Below are 18,772 nucleotides of genomic sequence, written 5' to 3'. Positions count from 1 at the left end.
ATATATATATATGTAAAGCAAAGAAAATTTCACTTTAATTGGATACCCACTTCCGCCCTTACCCGGGGTTGAACTCACGACCTGCGGAACCAAATCTCCTAGCAGCATGTCACCAGCGCGCTAGACCGCTTGACCATCTAGGCAAATCAAAAAACTTGCTTTCGATGACGATGGAATTCTCACCACGCTGTCACACGCTACACGGTCATTGAGAATGGACATGGGATACAGTTATTTAACGTACATTTAAGAGGATCATACATGATACACATTGCATTCGAAATATCTATATATAAAGCACAGAAATAGCAATGAACTCTTTAATGAACATAGCTGCCCTAAGTGAAGAAATATCTAATATGAAACACAAAAAATTTCACTTTATTTGGATACCCAATCCCGCCCCTACCCGGTGTTCAACTCACGACATGCGGAACTAAATCTCCTAGCAGCATGTAACCAGCGCGCTAGACCGCTCGACCATCTAGGCAAGTCAAAAAACTTGCTTTCGAATATATATATATATATATATATATATATATATATATATATATATATATATATATATATACAAAGCACTAAAATTACGTTGTGTTTTGATGGCGTTGTTTTTTTTGTTTTGTTTTTTTTTTTGGAGAGATTTGAAAGAATGGCTTTTTTTGAACAACATAATTATAAAATTCTCAAATGATGTAAGAATGGCACGACTTAAGAAATGAAGGCCGCAACGAAGAAAAATAAGTCGAATGTGAAATTGCAATATGTACAGAATAGCCTAAATTAACACAACGCGAGTCAAACAATACGAACAAAAATCCCCAAATGCAAAAAACAAAACCAAAAAAAAAAAAAAAAAAAAAAGCAAACAAACAACAAAACATAAATAAAGAAATAAAAGGAAAGCAATTAAACAAGGTATGCGAGTGGATCAAAATGATACAGCTGGTCAAAACGGTATAAAAGCAACACCCGATAGCTAAGTGTCGGATCCACATGGATACAAGGTCAAATACAAAAAATAATACAAAGCACTAAAATGACCAAGGACACGAACAACCAGATTGTCAAATTTTCGGGACGACCCGTCCCTTCTTCAGGACAAACGAAAAGAATTACATAATGTGGCCAATATCAACAAAGCTAACTCGTATCCAGAGAGATTCTATTTTAACTATGCATTGTGAATAAATAATTAATAAAAGATAATAAGAAAAAAATATCAACACACACACACACAAAAAACCCTGAACATAAACTATGTAAATGAATGAACACTATAAAAATGAAATAAGAAATGAACAAAATTTGAGAGAGAAAAAATGTAAATAACAAGTTTGAATAAGTAAACAAAGTGGACCAACTCCAAACAAAAACAAAGAATAAGCAACCTAGGAAAATGAATCAACATCAGCCATTCCCGTACCGATCATGTCTAGGTAGACGTGCAAAAAACATAGAATCACGGAAACTGATAAATGGGTTTTACATGTAAGTAATCGGTTATGAAGGTCAAAGTAATTAAAGGGGGGGGGGGCTTATTGTAAACAGAATTGAAAAGAAAAAAATGTGTTCAAAAATGGTCATAGTACCACTGTAGGGACATGATCAGACGAGTAGGTCTAGATGAAGCTTAACATCTAGTAAGGGCTTAATAGTATATTATATATATATATGTGTGTGTGTGTGTGTGTGTGTGTGTGTGTGTGTGTGTGTGTGTGGATCAGTATACAGTTCCCTCATTTTTTGTCACACAATAAAAAGTTTTTAGAGTTTTTTTTATCGCATTAAGATTTTCTTATTGTACTGTCCGAAAAATGCAATGACCAATGATGTATTACCTTTATATTTTATACCATATGCAAATTTCACGTTTGCATTTGTGATTTTGTATTTTATCCACAATTAGAAAAACTGGGGTCAGCTACTTGGGGAATTCAAAATCATCTTAAGATAGCTTGTAGAGAAGAGTTAGGGATAGGTATGAAAATGGGCCAGCGCAATATTCAAGTGTAGATAAAAACACAAGGAGTCTTCTTTTGTTAATCTTAAAGCTGGTTAATCACATAATACTTAAACATGTTTACATCTGTCCTTCTTGGAATTAGCGATATTAACATTGAGAGGTACTCCCCTTACTGTGATAAAAAAAACATTGCTATTTTCAGTACACAAGTTCTTTTAATTATTAACCTTGTTTTTTGGCCATAAAGTCTGGTTTGGGTGGAACAGGCGGTGGATAAGAAGGTCGGGCTTCTCTGTCTTTCATTTCTTCAAACGCTTTGACTTTTGCTTGGACACAATCTGCAATGAGTGTTTAATAAACTCACAGTAATTTTAAAACATGGTTATCTAAGGCAGGGCTGTAACCTGAAACAAAAAATGTACATGTAAAATATGAAAGGTGAAGATAACGAACAACGGTCAATCGCTTAACTCCAATAAGCAATGCAAAAATAGATAGTTGGGCAAACACGGAAGAAAACATTATTTGACAAAACGTTTGTGGGAACTTAAATCACGTAACACATACATATATAAGCACATGTAAAATACTCATAAAAGTTACATATCAAAATCATTGTGTAGAGAAAGAATGGTGTCGATTGAGTTGCATATGTTATATGATGTTAAATGTGTAGCAATCCTCATGATCACATATGCTTAAATTCGCTTTGATTGTTCTAATAATTATGAGTAAACTGTTAAGCCATACTGATATGTATACTGTTCCACAATGAATAACCAGAATGTAAAGAAATTTTATACAAAGAAAAATACTATTCTTCGTTTCAATTTTTGATGTACAAACGCCTAACACTCTTCACCTACAGTAAGTTAGCGGAAATTATTTAGTCATTTATCGATTCTCTTATATATCAACCATCGATGAAATACGTCGTTTTCTCTGGCATATTCAACATACATTTGTTAAATTGTTTTGTCTATACGCTTCTGTCTGTTCGACTCGGGTACTAATTCAAAATCTTTAAAGATCCCGGCATTGACTTTGCAATAGTCTCAACTCTTAGCTATGCCCAGTACTGTATGCACCTCAGCCACTTTGTCAATTAGTACACTTTGCAATATAGTTTTACAATCACGTGGGATACTTTAAACATTTCTAATTTCGTCTAGTTAATGAACATCTGCATTCCGGCATGGCGACGTAGTAACTTATTTTTGAAATGCTATTTTTTGTTTACTACTTTCAAATATTTTTGGTAAAATTGATATTGTGGCCTCTCGAAATTTTCAATCCTCACTTTAAAATATCCTCCTTTGCATGTTTGAAATGAAATGCAATGGTCAGCAATAATTCTACAGCTATAACATGTTTTTAGTCGGGTTTCATTTTTCAGATCTTTAGATTACATAAAATCTATCAAATTTAAGTGTTGTTTAAATATTTGGGATCAGGACAACTGACTGTAAATATTATTCGAGCGATAACATACCGCGATGAAACGAATGGATTTAGTTTGAGTGTCAGCCAGTCTTTACGAGCTCAAAATGCTACTGAAGCGATCACATTGCTTATCGGTATAGCTCTGACTTTCCTTTTCTGATATTCCTGTGTTATGTTTTCAGTGATGGTTCACACATGTGGCCAGACATTTAAGTACGATGTACTGCGTTTAGATCCGACGTCGCTAATGGATGAGATTGATTAGGCTAAAACGTGAACATGGAGAGTTTAGTTATTTTTGTATTTATGTAAATATGTAAGAAACAAAGAACATTATTAGAAAATATTTAAATTTTTATACCACTTTTTCTCCCTTCCACGTTACTTTACGTGGTTCTCTACATGAAAAGAAGTATTGTATTTACATATTAATTTTTGAACCATTAGAAAGTTCACACAGACATGGATTGGCTTGATATATAATAGGTTGATTTAAAGAAAATAGTTTACAAATATGACTGTTCGTTATCTACACCTTGGATTCAAACCAGTTTTGTGTTTTTCATGTAAACGTAAGAGGAGAAAAATCTGAAACTCATTGAAATTGCTTTCCGAACTGTGAAGATAACTAAAAGCGATACTCTCTTATTTCCTGTAAAGAATTCAAAACCAATAGTAAGGCAAACATGGGTCTATGGACAAACCAGCGGTGGTATTATGTGTTTAGCAGGCATGAGCATCCCATGTCATACCCGTCGCGAGCCTTATATCTTAATCAGGTAAACAAAGTAATCCATAGTGAAAATCAGTATGCAAGGTGAAGATAACGAGCAGTGATCAATCTCATAACTCCTACAAGCAATACAAAATAGATAGTTGGGCAAACACGGACCCCTGGACACACCAGAGGTGGGATCAGGTGCCTAGGAGGAGTAAGCATCCCCTGTTGACCGGTCACACCCGCCGTGAGCCCCATATCCTGATCAGGTAAACGGAGTTATCCGCAGTCAAAATCAGTGTGCCAAGAACGGCTTAACAATCGGTATGAAACACGTCAGACAGCATTTGACCCAATGCGAGGTTGTATTGACGAACTAGATCGTTATAACGACCGTAGAATTTGCGAAATGCTGACTTCAATCGAGACTGTTGAAATCCCTGTACCATCAACTTGTTTGTCAGTAGCTTACCTCGATTTAAAAACTGACTATACCCAGAACAAGCTCTTGCATATCGAATCAGTTGAGATATATAAACACCATATGCAGGTGATAATGGAATATTGCTTCATAAATGTGGGAAGTTGACGATGGAGAAGCTGAAATCATCCCGTTTGTCATACAGTTGAGTTGTTAGTTTGCCGTTAATGTCTACTTTCAATAAAATATCTAAGTATGAAGCAGAAGTGGACGACTCTGTGGTGTCCTTTATTTCGAGCTCACAGGAATATATCAAATCGACATATGAATTGTTAATAGACAAAACGTCATCGATATATCTAAAAGTCGAATTGAAGGTCACAGCGATAGATTTTTTCTTCTCACGTAGAAGTTTTTGAATAAATTCTGCTTCATATGAATATTAAAACAGGTCAGCTAACAAAGGAGCACAATTCGTGCCCATGGGAATTCCAACAGACTGTTGGAAGACCTGATCACCAAAAACCACGAAGATATTGTCAATGAGGAACTCTGGCATATTTTTTATTTCAACTTCAGAGTACTTGTGCGTGGAATCAGAGTGGTGTTTAACAAAGTAAGTTTTTCAATGCCTGATCACTAGATATGAATATTTCCGTTTTCCGTTTTTGTTGAAGAAGCAACTGTCTATGATGTCAAAAAGTCTAGTCTTTAATTTATCGTGAGGAATGGTCGTGTATAGCGTTGAAAAGTCATAGGTTTTAATGCTATTGATTTGGGGAAAATTCTGTGATTTCAAGTTTACTAAAAGTTCTTTAGAATTTTTTAGAATCCACATTTGATTAACACCACTTCTGGCATATGTAGTCGCACAGTAAGTTTGAAGTTTCTCCTTCACAGCTGTTAACATTTTCGTGAGGAGCAAAGATAGGGGCTTGGCAGAGCACTTACTGGATCCAGCAATGTATCTTTGTTTGTAAGGGTTTTTATGTAGTTTAGGAATCCAGTATAGGTACGGTAACTCATATTCATTCGACCCATTGACTGGAATATTAAATGTGTCTAAAACTGAAACATGGTTTTGAAGAATTTCGTCTTTTGAAAGGGCAGTTGGAGTATAAGTATGATTACCAAAAGTGGAATTAATGCCAAGTTCGTTTAAAATACAGTTGTAATAATGAGCCTTACAAACAAAGACAATGTTGTTACTAGCTTTGTCAGCTGGAACCAAAACATATTCCTCATGTAACCTATCTAATTCTTTTATCACTTCTGGTTTACTAAACACAGAAGGATAGATGGTATGTAATTTTGTTTTCATGTGTCTAATGCGGGATTTTAATATCCCTCTTATGCTTTTAACCCATTCTGACAATGTATCAAGTTCTTCTTTTTCATATTTAGCCCATCGTCTGGCATAATCTTCGACAGAACTCATAATAGAGATGAAGTTCTGTCGCCAATTAAAAGACCGAGGTTCTCTGTATTTAGGACCTTTAAGAATAAGTGATTTGAGGTCCTCATTTTCAACTATATCAACATCACCAGTAATGACATGTCCAGCTGGACTGTAGTTGAAAGAAAATGAAGAAGAAGAACATGTTGGTGGATTACGTATAAGATGGTCTATATCTAAGCACTACAAAGTTTGTTTATAATTAAAAAGTTTGGATGCAATAGTAGAAGTATAGCTGTAGGAAATACAGGGTGTAGACTTGAACTTGAAATAAGTTGGAATACACGACTGAACCCTTTTATGACGAAGAATGTTGCTTATGTTGACGGCATCTATTCCTTTGTTTGTAAATTTGAGCTTAAGGAACTGACGGCATGATTTGGAAGGCATATCATTCATGGTCCGTGCTGGTTTATAGAGCCTGTGGTAAGCAACATCCATAATCATAGAGTTAAGTCTATATTCAGGTGTTGAAAAATCCAAGTATAGACTAGCCATAGCTTCTTCAAATAACGTATGTAAAACCCTCAATGGAATAGAGTAAAGTTTTGTACGAATATGATGTGGACCCAATTGTCTGTTGACATGAGGCAAAAGTGAATCAAACGTGACATCATTTATACTTGGTCTTTTATATGAACGATGTCCGTAAGGAACGGTCCAGCAATCAGTAGGAAACACGTCAGACGACTTTTCACCTCACGACTGTATATTAGATAATACTGTATATGAAAATTAGATCGCAATATAACGTCCATATAATTTGCGAAATGATGAGTTAAAACGAACTGTTAAAATTTTGTAAAATCAACTTATTTGGCAATACCCTACCTCGATTTAAAAAAATTGATAATGCATAGAATATGATCTTTGTTATTGAATCAGTTGATATACATAAATACCACCTGAAGGTGACAATGTAAAAGTATGCATAAATATAAGAAATTGACGATGGGGAAGGTGGCATCTCTTTTGCAATAAAGTTGAGTTGTTAATTTGCCGAGAACATCTACGTTCAATAAATTTTCAAAGTATAAGACAGACGCAAGGGACTCTGTAGTGTCTTTTATATCGAGTTCACTATTATATATCGTAGGATTGATTGATTGATTGAATATTGTTTAACGTCCCTCTCGAGAATATTTCACTCATATGGAGACGTCACCATTGTCGGTGAAGAGCTGAAGAATTTCGGCCTATGTTCAGCGCTTCTGACCTTTGAGCAGGGAGGATCTTTATCGTGCCACACCTGCTATGAAACGGGACCTCAGTTTTTGCGGTCTCATCCGAAGGACCGCCCCATTTAGTCGTATCCTACGACAAGCAAGGGGAAACTGGGGACCTATTCTAACCCGAATCCCCACAGGACATATGAATTGAAATGAGTATTGGTAATAGATAAAACGTAGTAGATATATGTAAATGTTGAGTTGAATGTTACAGCAAGACATGTTTTCTTCTCATGTGGAAATTTGTGAATAAATTCTGCATCGTAAGAATGTAAAAATAGGTTGGCTAATAATGGAGCACAATTCGTCCCCATAAAAAGGAGAATTCAAAACAAACTGTTGGAAGACCAGCATACCAAAGACTACATATGCTAAGATACTGTCAACAAGGAACTCCCGCATCTTTTACTATCAACTTCAGAGTACTTATGCGTAGAATCAAAGCGGTGTTTAACAAAGTAATGGTTTGGATTACTAATCATAAGTTAAGAAGGCGTTCTTCACAGCAATGTACTATTTTCATTTGAGCCTATTAACTCGTTGCATATGCATGCACATGCTAAATAATTCTTCAAGTCGGATGAATGAACACTAATTATCAAGTATGCACTACAAATTGACTTATACATTATCAAACATTTGATTACAAAGAGTGCATAGTTTAACATGAGGAAAGGTTTAGATTATACGATTAGAGATTCAGGAATTCACTACATGAACAAGTAATGAGAGAAAGAGAGAGGGACAAGCACACAGACAATGGAGTAAAAAGAGAGACAGACTTACCTTTGGTTTTTACTGCGTATAATATTTTTTGTCGCTTTCCGAGAGACAGACCGGTTTCTTTCAAATCTTCAATCGTCATGGTTTTCAGTAATTCTAGATCAATGTCTTCTTCTTTAAGCATATCTATTGTATCCTCTAATCCTAATTTCCTTAAAAATGATTCCAATGATTCGTCTGCCATATTGTAATTGCTGCAAAAAAGGTGAGTCAAAAATGATTTTAAAAATATTACTTTATCATTTTAATAGATGCATGGAAGAATATTCTTTATAATATTTAAAGTTCAGATTGCGTGTTTTGTCACACAACATACGCAATATTCGGATACCTTAGTTTCGTAATTGAGAAAATACAGATGGCTAATGACATTTGTAATCTATGCATTTAACTTTTTTTATTATTATTTAGAACTAGCTTCCAGCCTTTTCTATTCATAACGGATTAGCTCAGGATATCTGTATATCAGTTGATTCGACAAACGAGGTCAAGGAATTTAAAAAGTAAACCTTATTTTCGATTGGATATACAACTGTAAATGTCAATAAAACCAATAAATGATAAATCTGAAAGATGAGGTACAATTAAAAGTCGAATCCTTCCTATGTCTACCTTTCCCACACTTGTTCCTCGCAATACTCAAGGGGTACATTCATGTCAAAGAGCAATTGCTGTCTTGATCTTTGGAAAAAAAAACCTGTATTTTGTGCAAGTTAGAAACATCACCGTAGAAGAATAAAATTTTAATATTGTCGTCGGAATACCCTTTTCGGTCTTGATTGTATTTTCCAACAAAATACATCGATGCTGGGGGCTACACTCATTTCATGTTTATCTTTTACAACATTTATACCGTGTATAAAATTCGTATATCATAAAATATCTTTCGCCCTTAACCGTACTATTCCTCAGCATAGCGTTTACCTATTTTCAAATTTAAGATTGTCAACAATTGAAAACTACTTATATCCCGTTAATTGACTAATATGAAAATATTTATTGAGACCTGTATACCATTTGTACAAACTTTAAAAAATTGCCTCATGATGTAATTAAACGCTTCAATGTGTAGAATATATTGAAACAATATGGCACCGTTGATAAACGTCTTCAGATACATGTAGCAATCAAAATAAGAAAGGCGTTATTCTCCACAAATATATCCCATTGTTAGGACAAATGAAACCAGTTTCTCTTTCATTCCTTACTTCATGTCGGGACGACGGACACAATTCAAAATTTCGCGCGTCTGCGCAAAAAGCCGCGCTAATGCCATAAATCAAATTGCTCTAGGTATGTACAATGAAATAAAAAAAACTGCCCCTTTTGCTATTAAAAGTTTGTTTATATCATGCATATTTTTATAAATATAAATTGCTGTAAGCCCCTCTTACTCTATAAACAATGAAAGATTTACGATATTCACCAGAATAGTGATTCTCAGCAAAACGACAATGTTTATTCACAAGCAGCCGCGGAAGAAAGTAAAATCATATTCTAAAAACTTTCGAAAAACTTTCGAACATTAAAAAAAACTACACAAAAATACTACTAAAACCCGTATCAATAAACAACAACTAAATGACATTGATCTTGAGGATAAATATTGTAAATCAAGTATGGTTTCTTATATATATATATATATATATATATATATATATATATATATATGTATATATATATATATATATATATATCCAAATTGTGGTTTTAAAAAAATCACAGTGTCCGGTATAAAATATTAAAAGAAATAGAATAAACAGTACACAAAGTTAAAAATTTAACGCAAGCGCTTTCATTTTATAATCCTCAGGCGTTACATACACGTGTATATATATATATGTATTACTGTATTCAGGTGAAGTGATTTGATGGATGAAAGGTGAAGATAACGAACAGTAAACAAGGGGTGGGTAAAAAGGAAGAGAGCATGCAATATGCATGTACTTGTAGTTCTTTCAAACTCTTGAAACACTCCTAGTGCCGTACTTATACAGTTGCATGAAACAGAGAAGTTGTAAAATCATTTTACGGTTTGAAAAAAAAAAGTTTTACGATTAGCCGTGCTTGGCCGGTACTGAAGTCTCTAGTGCAATGTCAATATCATTATATATTTTTCTTTCGTCTATATTCATGTATTATAAATTACGTTCACCAAACCCCAGGAGTTTTTTTGTAGAAAAATGTTTGTAGGAAAAATACACGTGTATTAAGCAATACTTTGCACATTAAATTCTAAAATATAAAACTTATTGAAATAATTCCTATTTAGTTACAAAAAGAAATTACGTATTAAACCAATGAATGAAAGTAAGAAAGAGGGTGTTTGTAGACTCTGTGTCAGCTACTGTTAGGCGTCAAGTATTGTACAAACACTATGACCACATAAACTTTGCAGACAACCCCTCGAGGCACTTTCTGTGTATATCAAAACTAAATCTGTGATCTCTTGGTCAGGTAAACTCCAGATAAATAACTATGATCATAAATAAACCCTGTTCATATTCAATGATCAGTGGCAAAACCGTACGGTATTTTGATTGGTCTTTAAGGAACAAAATTTCATTTCGTTTTTCAGAGTTTTCATCAGAGAGATTTTATAAATGATGAATGACAAAGTACATTTCATATCATATCTTGAAACTGTCCGATAAGTAGATGTAACTGGCATCTGATCAATACGCGATATCCACGCTTTTATTCAGATTAATTTATTTAGAAAGGTTAAAGATTGTGAAAATATTTCCAAACCAAAAAAATGGTGCAAATTACATCACAAATCCGTAATCTCAAGCTACACTAGTAGCTCTACATTGGGGTTATTGAATTTGTGGCAGATCATATATTACACCTTTTGACACCAACCCTGAAATATTATACAACGACTTAACGTTTTGACATGTTCCCCTGAAAAAGTCCTTCCCAATGATCCATAATTTTTCCACATAATTACTGAGATTTCTGTCTTCTTAAAGTCATACCTTGATTTGGATTAAACGTCAATTGTTATGTTTTATAATGTAATGGGGAAATTTCCCGTTATTTCCTTTATAATTGCAAATTTTCATACCCTAGTTTTGAAACATCCCTATAGAAAATCAAATTTGCTGATTACATATATGGTTTTTTTTTTCATTAATGGTAACTCATTAATGCATACTTTACCTTTTATCAAAATTGGAATAAAATTGTAGAAACATTACGTCTGTTCTCCTTAAATCGAATATTTCCATCACAATGTGTACTTAATTGTTTCATAATTAATGTAAAAATCGGGCAGGTGAGATTTTCCTAAAAAAATAAATGCATGTTACGATAGTGGTATTGAATTATGCGATAATTATACAAATCCCTTTCAGTTTTTGAATCATGACAGGCACTGACAAACAAGTTGATGTTACAAGGGTTTTCAAATTCATTCGAAGTGAGCATTTCACAAATTATATGGTCGTTATAATGACAAAGTCAGCAAACACAACCTGTCATTGGGCGATTTGCAGTCTGACGTGTTTCAAATCAATTGTTATTCCGTTCTTTGCGTTCAGATTTTAACTGCGGATTTCTCCACTTACCTGATCAAGATACAGAACTACGGCGGGTGTGAACAGTCGACAGGGGGCGATATATATATATATATATTAAAAGAAATAGAATAAACAGTACACAAAGTTAAAAATTTCCTATAAATTTTTAACTTTGTGTACTGTTTATTCTATTTCTTTTAATATTTTATACCGGACACTGTGATTTTTTTTAAAAACACAATTTGGATATATATATATATATATATATATATATATATATATATATATATATATATATATAAGCACGAAAACACAACAACACCCCACTTTCTGTAAGTGTCGGATCTGAGATGATACAAGGCCAGTAAAGAAATTTATAAAAGCACCGAAAAGGCCACGACACTGTTGGTTATTTAAAACTCAAAATTTTGACGCAACCCGCGTCTTTATCAAGAGACATATATTACATAAACAAATAACACACACCACGAAAAACGACAAGTATCAATAAACCACGTTGGTAACAAGAATGATATACTGTTGTACTGGGTGATAAAATGGTGGTTTTGTTGTAAAACCAATTTGATTTGTGCTAACCAATACATCATTAATAAAGTCAAATAACCTACCCTGAATTATCCTAGTGAAAACGTAACCAAGGTTTGATGTCATTAATATAATTACAAGTTACCAGATTTGTGTAAAAGTTCCTAAATGCTTTCATTTCATTTAGGAGGAAATTGTTCTGAATTCAAAACAAAGTTGAAGAGCTTTTGTAAAGTCATCACAAACACATTGCTCTCGTGTTTTAGCATTTACTTTGAAATTGAGTAATATTGTATCCTAAAGAATTACATTAGCCAACGAATGACATAATGTTCACACTAGATGGATACTTTTTAATGAATAATGTGTACGATATCACCACTAGTGTTAGGTTTGTAGGGGGCTCTGGATAGAAGTAGGAGCGTTGGTGCCTGTTGACTGCACCTTCCAATTAAGGTGGACAGACATCTGCGGTCTTCATCCATTTCCTAAATGGTGGAATTCGGCTGTGGTCAGGCAATTCGGAAAAACGTTCCGTAGGCTGTTTGTTGTGTAAATATGGCATGGTTCCGGTAACTGCTACATCTGGATTCATCTCTAGCCGTCTCGACTACGTCTTGTCACTAGGTCAAAGTGAATTAAGAGAGAAGAGTGAGGTTGTTGGCGTTCGACCCTTCTTCACTTAAATCAAAGTCATCAGTGCAAGTTATATTTCATCACGCACATAATCCATCATATCACCACAAACCCTCATTGTCAGTGATCTTCGAATCCACAATACTTAACGCAAAAGTTATCATAGATGAAACCATTGTCATCGTCGACACCGAAGGACTAACTATTAGTGAATGTTGGTTGAATATATTTTAGCAGAAAAAAGAAACACAGGTTCAGTTTTTGCAATATAATTTCGAGACACGCGGACGAAATTTAATTGAATTACCGTAAACCTACTCGACGCTGAATGCTATTAATATACTTTTCAAGAACGCCTGCGTCCAGGGTATGCCTGCATCATATGTGCTGGTTAATCAGTTCATCTCGAATACTGCAACAATATAGATCAGCTAAACATTTCTTTTTGAAGTAATTTGAGAGAGAAATGTCGCGATTGAATGAAGTTAACAGGGGTACGGTCATTGATTTGATAATGCAGGGACATTCACAACATCATGTAGTACAGCAGTATGGTGTACATGAGACAACATTACCCCAATTAGTTTGGAGTTGCAGAGATACATGGATATTGGATGACCGTCCCAGGAGTGGATGCCCAGGCGTTACGTCACGACGTCAAGATAGATGCACACATCTCTTGCACCCCTGTAACCGATTTCAGACGGAAACGGAGACACCACGCCATGTTGTTAGCCAGTGTCTCCAAGAAAGGTTAGGAATCGGTTGCAGAAGTTCCATGTAAGGTCACGGCACAACATGTCGGTTGGTCCGCAGAGGCGACACCAATATCGAATGCAGTGGCTGCTTGCGCATGCACATCATTGGCTTTGTGTTGCCCATTGGATACGCGTGCTATTTACTGACGAGTTTTGCTTTACAATTTACAGGTCAGATGGACGACGGCGTGTCTATCGACGTCGTGGTAAGTGATATTTGACGCTTGCTTATCGGAAAGCGACATATTTGGGAAAGGGTCTGTGATGGTATGGGTAGGATACTGAAGGCGAGAAAACACCTCTCATGATTATCCATGGAAATCTTATGACAGTAACATACAGAGATTAGGTATTGAGATCACATGTATTTTCTCTTATCCATCATCGTTACCTTATGTTGCAGCAGAACAAATCCAGAGTCAATGTTGTTTAGAGTTTTTTATGACTTTCTGGCTCAAAACATCGTCCTAGTTCTTGATTAGCCAACATACAGTCCAGATTTCTCCCCAATTGAGAATATGTGGGGCGATCTGGACAGTAGGGTTAGGAAGCTCGCCAATGGCCCATATAGCGTCGCTCAACTCACATAGGCCCTTATTCAGGAGTGGAATAATATACCTCAAAGGAAAATCAACACCTCGCTATGGTCAATGTGAAGGAGAACTAACTTTGAGCAGCGACTGAAGCCAATGGTGGGCACACACACTACTGGTTTTTGGATCAGGAAACGGCGTACGATACCCTTGTTTTAACGCTATTTACGCAAAAGCCGTCTTGGATAAGACTACAAAACCATCAAAGTGTATGCATTGCTGATGAGATAATCGAAAAACTCAAACATTGAACTTATCAATGAGTCATGTAAAATAATAACTATCGAAAATAAACTTGTGGGTTTTTTTCCCCGCTAGTATGTAAGCATTGCTTGATATGTAAAATTGCTATCTACCCTTCCACGTGTCCTATTTCGAAACACTGTTGTATACCAAGTGCCAACAGCAACGGGTATACACCTTACTCATTCATTATACAATTTTCAGTTTCGGTTTCAGATTTTTTGGCACCGATACAAATATTCATCGAACAAAGCACAACCACTAAATTTCCAATGCATAAGGCTTAGTAACTCTGAAGTGTTTTGCTCGGCTTATGTGTCCCCAAAATTGATCTGCTCCATATCAATTTCCACACACTCTACCTGATAAGATATGTTGCCTAACGATACCAATATCTGGACTCTTCGTTCTCAACAATTAAGATATGCACAGATTACGAAAAGGGTTTTCCTGCAAATCATTTTAGCGTTCAAAATGAAAATTAAACAACGCCTCTGTTCTTGTATGTGACAGGTGAAGATACCGAATGTTCAGTGATCAATCTCATTACTCCTATAAGCAATACAAAATAGATAGTTCGGGCAAACACGGACCCCATGTCACACCAGAGGTGGGATCATGTGCCTAGGAGGAGTAAGCATCCCGTCGACCGGTCACACCCGCCGTGAGCCCTATATACTATTGTACTTATTTCAATGATGACGTCTCATTATTTCACGGATAGTATCACAGCAAAATGTTTTATAACCAGTCTTAACGTACCCGCGTTGAAACTTCTATTAAAACATAATGAAAATGCTATTATGACCACTGTTTTATCATGTGGGACAAAGGTGAAGTTCAACGGATACATTTTTTTGATATTCTTAACATTCTGAGCCCTACATTAATATTTACAATTGGATTAGATAGAAATAGGCCAGTATTCCTTACATTATGGTAATGATACAAGAATGTAACATTACAATCGATGTTTGTATAAAAAAATAACAGATACCAAACAATACCTAATAATTGATTTGTGCCTCCTTAAACATACCAAACATTCAATTTAAAAGACTTTCCCGAATGATTCACCTGTTTCATACTAATCATTTGAAAAAGGAAAAGAAACCTTAAAAATTCATGATATTAACTGTTAAGTATCATCCTATATCTATTCGTTAGTTCATGATCACGTCTGTTTTAAATACTTCTTTAAAGACGATGATTAGAGATATTTTCATTTATCGGAATCCAGAACTTGGGGAACTTTGTGGATTTTCCTCTTTTCCAAAGGCGGTTTTTACTGTTAGGTTCTACCTCGCGGCTCAATCATCCCTCGTATATACAGGAGTTTAAACTATGTAAAAGTACCTTTAATAACAGTTGTCCAAATTCTTGTCCATCAGGATCCCGCAAGATTTTAATGCACGAGGTAAAAACGGATGCAAGACGTAATATATGTAATTCATTTCACAATTTTGTATAGAACACAACACTGTGTGCTGTTTTATACAGACACTTTTCCCCGATATAAAATCGTTATTTTAGAACATATCATTATCATTGTTTGTTATTTCCAATCCCAACTCTTTAAGCATTGTCTCTTATACTGTTGTCCTCAATCGATCTGTTAATTAATTGTCGTATATAGAATTATTACGTAAGCAATATGGTTGAAAAACACATCTGGAAACCTGACCATGTGTAACGGTAGTATAACTGGATAGTTTTACAACGATTTCTGATGACATTGTGTCAAACAAAAATGCGAAGCCAGTCTATAACAGTAAAACATTCCTTGAAACAATATCATATCATTCTAGTGTCCTGTTTCAATACTTTTTAGATTGCTAAATGATTAAAAGCAGAATTAATTGTTTCACAATAAGCTGTATGCAATATAGACATTGTAGCACAAGTTAGTTTTACCATTCAGGATCTCTGTAATTTCCTCCCTCCAGAGTTTGATCACTGCTAGGTAAACTGACAAATACCCTGCTTCACGTACCACCGACACCTAGCCAATGGCAATATCTATATCTTATCTAAGATGCCCGATCAATAAGCACAAGCTAAATATATCTCAGCATGTTTCTTCTCGCGTGGCGTTAGTTGCCGCGGTGATTTGAGGCCACCAATGGGTTGCCTCATTACAAACAAATTCACAAAACACCCGTTGATAGGCTCTCTGTGCAATGGGTAAGCAATGGGTAAGCGCATATACACAAGCGTCACAACACATCAAATTTGTAGAAAGGTGAAGCGCAGATGGTTGGACATCAAACTCAACATGTCAAACGTGTCAAACGTCCGTTCAACGAGTATGCGGGAATGCATAACAAGGTTTTAACGCATGATAATAGCAATGTACAAGGTGTATACTAGTTACATACAATGTATGGCACAAATCCATGGTTGACATGGTCGTACAATATTGTGAAACAGTTCAAAGGTCACTGCAAACTTATTCCAGAATAGTTGTACTCTTACATTGGAGTTGGGATGCGATGAAATCGCCACCTGCTAGGGCCATACACATGGCACTGCAACCGCCACCAATGGAGTGTCCAATGTTCGTGACCGCGATAGGACTTCAACGCCAATGGTCACCGCAAACCATTGGCAGTGTTATCATGGGATTGAGATAGGAAGTCAATGATATTACACTCAATAAAATGTTAAATTGCACCTCGGAAACTGTTCAAAAGTAAATCGTTGCCTGACTAGGACAAATATACCCCATTAGAATCAAACATGTGTGGGTGTTTTATGTCGTGATAAGAATTTGATTGCTTCCCTATGCATTTTGCTTCTTCTCTCTTTCATTGTATTTACATTACCAGAGAAATGACAACAGGATCTAGGCAACGATTGCTTCCCTATCCATTTTGCTTCTTCTCTCTTTCATTGTATATAAATTACCAGAGAAATGCCAACAGAATCTAGGCAACAATGAAGACCAAACTAATGAAATGACAGGGAACATGGCATAAACCTCCGACAGTGCGGTAATAAGAATCGACAGAAAACAACATATTTGCCCCGGCAACAGTGTTTGCCCACAGTGAACAATACAAAATTGTAGAGGATCCTCTAATCGTAAAAATGCGGAATGTTTGGGACAGGGTCTTGTAATTTCATACCGCTATATCTCTGCCACCAAAAGGAAACATTTTGTAGACTAAGATCACCCTATCCTGAGTTTTGAAACTGCGCACATGGTTGCTCCTTTGACGATGGAGGATCCAACGATCCAAACTCGGGATGTACCTAAAATGCTTGATTTGTACTAGCTAGGTAGATATATTGCAATTTCACAAGTACACACACGGAAAAAAACATCAGGTAGATTTAACGAATATAGGTATGAAATACGTGTGAACGCCCTCGCCCTGATGCTTGAATTACATCACTATGAAGCCGTGCGTAGGAAGAGAAGATGCTGTCTCTATTCTAAACGGGTGTGGGTTGTAATTGGTACCGTCGATTTCCAAGATATCAAGGCATCGTGTTAATGTTGCAATAAATTGATAGCAAATCAGAAGCTGTCTCCCAAAATGAGTAAACAAAGGGTCTGTTTGATAAGGGTGTATTTCCATGTAATTCTGCATAGCTGCAAAGGGACACGATGCCAAATTGATCTCTTTTAGAATGTTTGATTGTGAGTTTGATTTTTGCCTGATGTAACAAAATGCCATGGAACTGTAATATGCTTTGAGCAGTATTGCCCTTGGACCATGTAAATTCGCCTGTGCGCAAGAGAGCATGAAATGCTAGTGTGAGGTCCGCTGTAAATAACTTTGTTTCATACATGGTATGTCATGCTGTTTGTAATGTTGGAATAATCCTCTTTAAGGGGTTTAAAATTATGGACAGTTGTTTATCTTTATGATTGAGAGTTCGTTCCATACCCTTTAGCAGCTTTCTAATGAGAAAGTAATCAGTAAGATCCACATTGATGTTCACGGTAGGTCCCCGAAATGAGTGTTTTGAATTAGAGTTGGGTTGGCTCGGGGTGTGTTGGAGTTTATACACGACATGGATTGGCGCTTACGGTTACGGTCAGGCAGCGATGAGCATACACGCATTGCGAATTGTGACATACGCCCTTGAAATTGTAATCTAAGAATTTATGTGGAGAGAAATTGATGGCAGGCTTATAAAATGTGGGGGTCAGGTATAGTAACCAGATCTCACTATCTACCGTTCCCGAATCTTCGGAAGGGCTGTGCGCCATTGTCAGACAAAACTGTACATCGCAAGTGGCTCACCATCAGAGTTTTGAGCCTCCGAACGGATGTCATATATGTATGTTAACAGGTGTTGTGTCAGATATGTATGTTCTGCGATTTAGATGCTACAATAGATCAGAGATGCATTTGTCCATCTGTCAACTGACCCCATTTTGTTGGCGTGTTTGGGCTGACTAGTAATATTGCCCTTTGCATCAATATTGAGAGAATATGTTAACAGA

The 18,772-nt window shown here is 35.7% G+C and overlaps 2 protein-coding genes across 2 annotated transcripts in view; one reads left to right on the top strand and one right to left on the bottom strand.

The window, feature by feature from the left end:
* Positions 1–16,333, bottom strand: part of LOC125654656 (GTPase IMAP family member 7-like) — a 662,712-nt gene extending 646,379 nt beyond the window's left edge. The window contains exons 1-2 of the mRNA XM_056143991.1: positions 16,228–16,333; positions 8,017–8,207 (exon numbers count right to left, since the gene is read on the bottom strand). Coding sequence (XP_055999966.1) covers positions 8,017–8,197 — 181 coding nt within the window. The 5' untranslated portion in view covers positions 8,198–8,207; positions 16,228–16,333. The remainder of the gene's footprint in view (positions 1–8,016; positions 8,208–16,227) is intronic.
* The window catches only part of LOC125654652 (uncharacterized), a 534,947-nt gene that overhangs the window by 384,682 nt on the left and 131,493 nt on the right, over positions 1–18,772 (top strand). The window lies entirely within an intron of this gene.

Source organism: Ostrea edulis, chromosome 7, assembly GCF_947568905.1.
Source record: "Ostrea edulis chromosome 7, xbOstEdul1.1, whole genome shotgun sequence".
In the NCBI taxonomy this organism is placed as follows: Eukaryota; Metazoa; Mollusca; class Bivalvia; order Ostreida; family Ostreidae; genus Ostrea; species Ostrea edulis.
The sequence above is the reverse complement of the archived record's forward strand: the minus strand, read 5'-3'. Positions and strand labels throughout refer to the sequence as shown.